Source organism: Ascaphus truei, chromosome 2 (genome assembly GCF_040206685.1).
Source record: "Ascaphus truei isolate aAscTru1 chromosome 2, aAscTru1.hap1, whole genome shotgun sequence".
Taxonomy (NCBI): domain Eukaryota; kingdom Metazoa; phylum Chordata; class Amphibia; order Anura; family Ascaphidae; genus Ascaphus; species Ascaphus truei.
Genome location: NC_134484.1, coordinates 64,789,341 through 64,797,951, shown reverse-complemented (window position 1 = coordinate 64,797,951; position 8,611 = coordinate 64,789,341). Strand labels below are relative to the sequence as shown.

At 42.4% G+C, this 8,611-nt stretch overlaps 1 protein-coding gene across 4 annotated transcripts in view; it reads right to left on the bottom strand.

The window, feature by feature from the left end:
* Positions 1–4,434: 4,434 nt before the first annotated feature.
* Positions 4,435–8,611, bottom strand: part of RNF19A (ring finger protein 19A, RBR E3 ubiquitin protein ligase) — a 78,309-nt gene continuing 74,132 nt past the window's right edge. For all 4 annotated transcript variants that reach the window (XM_075582624.1, XM_075582625.1, XM_075582626.1 and 1 more), the window contains 2 exons: positions 8,181–8,324; positions 4,435–6,707 (listed from right to left, as the gene is read on the bottom strand). In XM_075582624.1, the coding sequence (XP_075438739.1) occupies positions 6,029–6,707; positions 8,181–8,324 (823 nt within the window). In that variant the 3' untranslated portion in view covers positions 4,435–6,028. The remainder of the gene's footprint in view (positions 6,708–8,180; positions 8,325–8,611) is intronic.

Below are 8,611 nucleotides of genomic sequence, written 5' to 3'. Positions count from 1 at the left end.
ATAAAACAATCTTTTATGGCCATAATGTCAGCGGCAGTCTCAAATTGCTCGACCCATCCAGAGATTCCTGGAAACCGATCTCTTGTGGGGGAGTGGGACACATAGCAACCTAGACTTGACCCAGTGAGGGAAAAGATAGGGAGGGTATCATGTAATCAACAAATGGGGAAAAGGGGAAACTCTCGGGACATCTAATAACCCTGGTTGTTTTGTCCTCAGGTTGGAAGGGGCATATAGGGAAAATGAGGACAGGTAATCGGTGGGACATAAATCATAACGGACGAATTAAAGCGTACCGAATGAAGACAGGAGCGACGCCAGACCACAATTATATTGAACAGCAAGAACGAATCTCTCCACTCCTACCAAGGGATTTCAAATTACCAAGATAAACAGTACATGGGTGCTGCATGATGTAAACTGTCCACATTCCAAGATTAAATAGTTCCAGAATAATATCAGGAACTATCTATTTTGCTCTCTCTAATACCAATATCCCCACGAGTGGAGGCGACATGGCAGAACCCCTGCAGATGTTGCCCCTTTCATTAACAAGAGGTGTTAAATCGAAATCTTTTGTGGCTAGGGAACTTGTATAACAATGTAGATGCTATGAAAATCTTCCCCCGTAATAAGCGATCCCCCTTTCGAGGAAACCTATACCTAGAGATCTCTAGAAAAAAATTGAGCCCAAGGCCTCAACAGGACTTCATCCGTTATTGTCTATAAGTTACTGTTTGAATGCCTTGTACACAAACCCAGAGAATCACATTTAACAATCATACTGTAATGTAAATAATACTCAACAGTGAGGTCCAGAGATGATCAGTGAGCTCGAGGTGGAAGAAAGCTGAAACTTCATTTGGGAATTCTGTGTTGACAACCCCAGGTGTTGGAGCGGGAGGTGAATACCCAGTTTTAAGTCATCCAAGATGGCGCAGAGGTGTTGTCTGCCACATCAGCATTCTTTGAAGTTCATTTCTTCGGTCTAACACTCATCCACTCAGCCTAGGTGTAATCTTTATGGCCTGCTCCGCTGGTTGTGAACAGATTCCTAGTCAGGCCAGAAATTCATCTTTATCTTCCGGATCTTTGAGGGAGATGTTTGTGCAGTCTTTTGAGACCATTTGTTTAAAAGGAAAGCCCCAATGATAACATCGTCTGTGCTCGTGGAGGGCATCTGTGATTGGTCTGAGCGCCCATCTCCAGGCTAGCAGAGACGACACCAGGTTGTCATTTACCTACTATAACCTCCTGCTATCCAGCCTGCCTCTCTACAATCAATCCTAAACGCAGCTGCCAGAATCACTTTACTCTTTCCTAAATTTGTCTCAGCGTCTCCCCTGCTGAAATCCCTCTCCTAGCTTCCTATCAAATCCTGGATCACTCACAATTCTCTTCACTTTTAAGGCTTTATACTCTTCTGCCCCTCCTTACATCTCAGCCCTAATTTCTCACTACACACCATCCCGACTCTTGCGTTCTGCTCAAGGTCGTCTTCGGTCTACCTTTTTTGTGTCTAAAGTCCTCTCCCCCTTAAACCTTTCTTACCAACTGTCCCACACCTCTGGAATGTCCTTCCCCTCTCTATCCACCTTTAAGACCCATTTTTACACACACCTCCTTATCAAAGCACAAGTAGGGCTGTGGCTGATATTTTACACCTCATACATCGATCATGGCCCCTTGCAGACGCACTTACCAGAACACCTTCCTACCGTCTCTGTACGTTCTTCCTAGTTACCAACTAGATTGTGAGCTCTTTGGGTCAGGGACTCCTTTTCCCAAGTGTCACTTTTATATCTGAAGCACTTTGTCCCATTATGTTATTTGTGCTATTTATATGATTGTCGTGTGTATCACTGCTGTGAAGCGCTATGTACACTAATGGCGCTATATAGATAAAGACTACATACCTACCGAGATTTCTTCTGAAAGGAGAGCCCTTCGGGTTGCCCTCATTGCTAGGGCTTCCTGTCTTGAAGTCGTGCAGGCGGATCACACATCTCATGTGTTATCACTGTTTGGTGACTTAGGCTTAACCACTCTGTGACAGTGGTCCACCATGAGAACCAGCTGGAGCCTCTGCTAGAGGCATTTTACACCATCACCACAGATAAGGATTATAACTGCCTCATTTATACCTCTTATTCAGATGCTATTGCGCATGGACATTTTCTGTATTCACTTGGCGCTCCATCAGCTCAGCAACCTGGCCCCTCTGGCACTCGAGATCCCTCGCTGCAGTATCTTGGTCTAATATATGGTAACCCATCTTTCTAGTGCGTCTGTGCGCTCACCTATATCCATGACCTCATCTCGCTTCAATACTTTGCTTGAAAGAGGATTTTTGAGAAAAGATCTTCTAGATCTTTTTTTCCCATTGAGTCCAAGTCCAACATGTTCACCCACCTGTACAATGCACACAGGGGTTTTCATAAAAAAATAATAATTCTGCCAGCAGAGTCTGGGGTACTTGTGTTTTAGGGCACTCTAGATATTGCAGTTACCCCAGCAATTTTTATAGAGCTCTCCAATTCTTCTTCGTGATTTTATTTTAAGATTTTCATTTGAACATCAGCAGAGCCGGTCTCTTTGGCAGAATTGAATTTTAAATACCAGTGCAGAAATTTCAAGTTAAAAGCAGAAGTTTGCTACTCCATACCCATGTCGATTTTGTATTGTAACTACTTGTGTCCTGTAAAACAAACAGTAAAAGTGCTTACCCATGGAAAAATTCTAGTAAGGGTCTTGGCGTAAATTGGGAATAGAGTTCAGCAGCTATAATGATTTGCAGGATCCAATAATAATTGGTGTGTCACTACTCAGTAAATAAAGTTTTTTTTAATGATTGAATTGTGCAGATATTTGGGCGCTTTACAAACAATGATATTGCTTTTAATTGCATCATGTTTATTTACAGGGCATTTAAATATCCTCACTAGAACAAGAAACATGTTGGGCATTTAATATAGTTCCAATTTACATTTTTTTTTCCTTCTTAGTTTTCACTGAAGCAGCCCAACCATGAGACGTATACATACAGGCAGATATCCCCTTCAAAACGTAATCACGCGACTTTTACTGTCCTCAAACACACACCGATTCAGACATTTATGTACATGTTAAGCGTGGCATTACTTTTCCTATGGAGTGAATGGGAAGGTGAACAGATCACCTGCCTGACTATATTTAGCAGAGGAAACAGATCATTTTCTGTGCATAAACCACAAGGATGTTTGCTCGTATCAACCATCACTATGGGATTGCAATATATTACAAAGCAAATATGTTTATATATAATTTTTTTTTTTTTTTTTTAAGGTATACAGCAGGGCTCTTCCTTCAACTAGTTATTCATACTGTAGGTGCCAGATCAGGGACTTGGTAGGAGCATATTAAACAGAGCTGCTAACTCCTGAAAAATCCAGAAAACTTGTACATAATCAAAATGAAAACCAGCTTTTTCCTTTCACTAAAGAAAGGGGGTGAAGATTGCCAAAATTTCAGTTTCAACTCTAATCACATTAGTTATACGGTTCAGTAACAGCACAATCAGCCCACCCACGTTCTATTTTTCAAAGTCTACCTACCCCCCTGTGTTAGAGAGGTTTTGGTGATTAGGTAGGTTTTTCCATATCAGCTGGTATTTTTGTATATTTGTATATTCTGAAAGTAATTGATTGGAAGTGTCTTCTGAACGTCTGATGTTCAACAAATGCACTTCAGTCCATAGATCCTTCACCTTCATTTACCAGTAAAGGGACACTCTTCTGAAGCCAAGATAATAAGTCATCCGCTTACTGCTGCAATATGCTATGTAGCTGCGGCCACCCTGGCAACCAGGAATGAAATCACTCTACCTACCTCTTCCCTGCTTGGTAATAGGTATGGAAATGTACTAGTTTATGAGTGCGCAAACTGGGTTGGCGCAATATTTTCCAGGGGTGTGCGGCAGTTGCGGAGGCACCGAGCTCTTCCCCAAGGCATTTAAATGAAATGCCGGGGGGATCGTGCGAGGACTCTGCAACTTCTCTTACATTGTGTTCGGCGATGCGGCGTCAAATGACGTTGTGCGGTCACATTGCCATGTCAACGTGATGTCACGTGATCCTGCAGCGTCATTTGACGCCGAAGACAAGGTAAGGAGGGGGAGAGAGCAGACAGGGGGGCACAGATTGTAGTTTGCGCACCCCTGTACTAGTTATTGGAAAACATTGTTGCAATTGAAAGAGTGAAAAAGGACACTCTCCTAATCATCTCACATTTGTTGATATATTACTAATGCAGTGGTTTCCAACCTTGTTTTGGATGAGGAACCCTAAGTGAAATTCTGAGAAACCCCAACCATCTCTAATAGCAACTCTGTCATCATATGCATCGTACATTCTTCTGTATTTGATAACATTTTCAAATGACCAGAAAATTTCAGGGAACCCTTTAGGGATGGATGCCCGGGGAACCCAACGGTTCCTAGGAAACCTGGTTGAAAAACACCATGGCTGATGGCTATAAACAAAAGGTGAGGCAGACTTTGTACTTGGACATTTATTCAGGTATGCAGTATACACGCATATTGTTGAGCAAAAATAAGATTGCAAACAAATATACAAATACAATAACAAGCTTTTTCAAATAACATAACTGGCACTAGTGTTATAAGCATATTAATTAAAAACTGGGGAGAAGAATCGTGGAATAGGACTGCAGCCCATGGCATATCATTATTATTTTTTACCAATCCAGAACATTCAATAGCAGAGTCTTGGCAATATTTCAAAGACACAGAACACTGACCGTTTCAATACCCACATATCTTTGTTTTGCATTCTTGAAGGGAATCACATTGCAAAGTTTAACAGTACAGGCGCTTTGACCAACTCCAGATTGCTATAGACATATTCCTCTCATAAGCAAAAAGCATCAACGAAATTGCCAGCCATGTTCTGCAACCACCCTTTGTATTTAATTAATCAGCGTACGTGTGCAGGATCGCACTGTGCTTTTCTTTTGCGATTGGAGATGTACATGTCTTTTGCGAAAAAAAGATGTCACTATATTTCCTCTAAAGCCTGAGTGAGTGTCTTTGGTAGGCTAATACATTTGTATTAATTACATACATTTATAATCTACCACAGTCATTGAATTGCCTAGGAATTTCCTTTGCAGCCCCCAGGTAGCAATAGAGGACGTTTAGGAAAACAGCATTTAGTAAAAATCCTCAAACGACCAGGCACTTAAAACCCAGTCTATTTCTTGAAGGCACCAAAAATCAACAGAGGGTGGTCTGCTCCCCCAATGAAAGGTGACATTTGCCCTTTTGTTTTTCTGAAAGTAATCGAATTGTTTTGCAAGTGTCTTATGAACGTCTTTCTGTGATCAACAAATTCAGCACAAGGGATACATTTGTTACCACTATTTAACATGTGCCAGATCTCCTTTCGATCAGTTGTGCAAAACCCCCAACACCCCGCACAAATCATGTATGTATTTAACCCCGTTGCTGAGAGAGGGGTCTGCATTGCATTTGGCATTGCAGGACCCTCTCTCAGCAAAGGGGTTCAAAATACTTCTCTTAAAAGCGTGGAATTAAGTTATGCCCAGCATAAACAAGCGATTGTAGTTATGACCCTGTTCTAATTACATAGATAACAAAAACATCTGAAAAGATGGATTTAACATACTTTCAAAGCCAACACGTTTCCTCCAAATTGGTGTATTATGATGGATAAATATTGCCGGTAATCTAATTTCTTGTTGGATACAGGTGCAAAACAAAAAGCAAACATTGGAGTAAGGGGAAGATCACGTGTTTGTACAGGTTACTGGTATTTTATTTAGCCATGTGTTGTACATTTGTGTGTTGTAACAGATTCACATAACGGTCTGTTTATTTCGCAAAATAGAAAGTCTGGAGCTTTGTTTCAGTTATTTTAAAGTCCAAAAGCAGTTTGCCGAACTTTATGCAAAGCCTTCCATGTGAGCAGGTCTGGATAGTGGTAAGAATAGTATTTCGGCAATAGCAGGCTTATATGTCAGTCTGGATTGCACTGTTCAGTTCAGGATGTTTTTTTGCATCCTTCACTGGTTCACCAGCACATTCTGTGTCTTCTGTGGTTGCTGCATTGCGAGTAACACTTTCTTCCGCTATATAACTCAGTTGTGGGATATCCGTGCACGGAACAGATGGTGCAACCATAGCAATTCCACTTTGTGATGGAGAATTTTCCAAGCGGTCGTTTTCTACCTCAGGGAGCGGGCTGACTGTAGCAAAGCGAGTGTGATAATCATTGGAACCGTGGCTGCAGGAGGTTTTCATACTTTCTATGTCTGAGCAACTGAACTCAGACAAATGACTGGAGTGGGAGTCAGCAACTGATGGTATACTATCGCTTAGTGATGGGGAGTCAAATTCACTTGAATTAGTGCTCTGCTGTTCCAGGAGCTGAGCGTCCATATCCTCTCGCGTCTCGTTAATCTTCGTGCTACTTTTCTTTCTCAGTTTGCCTTTACATTTTTTACCTGCCGATGCTTCTTTGGACCACTTGGTGGCGCTGCATTTACTCTCTGTTAAGCAAGCTACAGACCCGCCCGCATTACTGCGACTCGGTGCACTGCCATCATCAACGCTACTGCTGCCGCTGTTGTGCCTGAATTTGGCTGGCTTTGACTCAATGTCCACTTGCACCTCCATACTGTTGCCTTCCCTGGAAAAGTAATTGGATTCAAGAATGAGATGTTATTCATGTCTCTAACCAAAGAAGATTGGTCACATTAATTCATCATTCTGTGTCAAGGGTTCTCTTATTTGGGCATTGGTAAACTATATTTATAAGTAGCAAAAAAACACTAACATCAAAGACACCCTCAGATCTGACACAAGATTTCCAATGTCCTTCCAAATACCTGCGGTCACAAACCCCTTCCACCTAACATGTTTTGGGAAAGTTTGCTGCTAAAGTGTGTGTGTGATTAAACTGTACACTGAGAATTAGGAGTTCAAAGAATTCTGGAAAGTTTTGGTCATACCTCCGGTATTGTTTACAGATTAGAAATAGTACATACGCGTCCAGAGGCGTAACTAGGTGTTTTTACGCCCGGGGCAAATTCCTCCAACTGTGCCTGCCTCCCCCTCTCCCCCACCCCCCCACTGACAGCACACTTACACACCTCCTCCCCCAGACATCATTGGGAGCAGGGACAGGCAGAGTTCTGCAGGTCCCTGCCTCACTGCTTCCCCAAGCCTCTGCCCCCCTCCAAACTCACTGCCCGATGCTGCACTAACCCACCTGTCAGTCAGCGCTGCAGCTGCCTCCCCCTCCCCCTCCCTCACTCACCGGTGCTAGTGAAGCAGAATCTGCACTGACCGGCTGCAGCACTGACTGACAGGTTAATCAACACAGCGCCGCAACACAGGCGCCAGGGGGGATTTCTGTGCCCCCAATCACGCTGAGAATTTGAGCAGAAACCAGCACAGCAAAGTAGTGTGATTTGTGCTGGTCCATGGATCATTGATTGGAAATCGCTGGTCAACTGTGTCAGAGAATACAATACATTAATATAAATATAATATTTGTCATTCTGCATATTTATCATATAACTTGTTAATGCATAAACCAGAAAATCCCCATCCTCTCCATACTGTACGAACAGGGAATACTGCTCAGACTAAGGCCGAGCTCATAGTGGAGTCGCTACGTGCGCGCTTCCTTTTGCGCGCCCGTCAACACGGCAGCGTTTTGTGAAGACAAGAAAATGTGTTTTCTCCGGTGACTGCCACGTGACGCTGACGAACCAGCTTCGTGACGCCCCCGATCGCCTGCAGCCAAGTGCACAGATGACTGGGGCTGCAGGAGTGTGCGCGGTTGTGCAGGTAGTGTAAGCTCGGCCTTAGTGTCTGATACAATAGGCTTACAATGGCAGGCTTTAGAGGAGTTGCATTAAAATAGTAGATGAACATTTTTGCTTCGTTATTAGGGGTTTTTTTTTTTAGAACGATAACTTTGTTTGTTTTTTTTATCATATCACAGGTTTATTCTGCAATTTAACAACCAAGCATCAACAGAAAGATGCAAAAATAAAGATTTCCATTTATTTTAAATAAAACAGCAAAAAGTCATGTGCGCCCCCCCTCTAAATGAATAGCAAATGGCTAAAATAAACATTATTTGTATTTTTACCTGTCCAGCGGGGTGTAAGAATTTAAAATGGATCCAGCCATAGCTTTGGTGCTTGCATTGTCACTGACTGTTCCTAGACTCACAGTGCCCGATTCCCCACTCAGACTGTATCTCTCCTTTTGAACGTCTGCTTGGACTTCCAACCTTCAGGAGAAAACAGTACAAAGAAGTCAACCTCCACCCGATTCACATTTAAAAACAGTATTTCAGCTTTGCTCTTATATTTGTATGTTGTTATGTGGTTTACAATAAGAACAGATTCAAGATTGTGCATCAGCATGATGATTGCAATATTTACTGTACCTTCTAGTAGCCCCATATGTATAATTAAAAATGCAGGCAAGCAGATTCCCAATGGAACAGAATGGAATGCTAATTTCCACTCCAGCAAAACAGATAGTGTCATGTTTGAATGAAGAATCCCCTTTTAA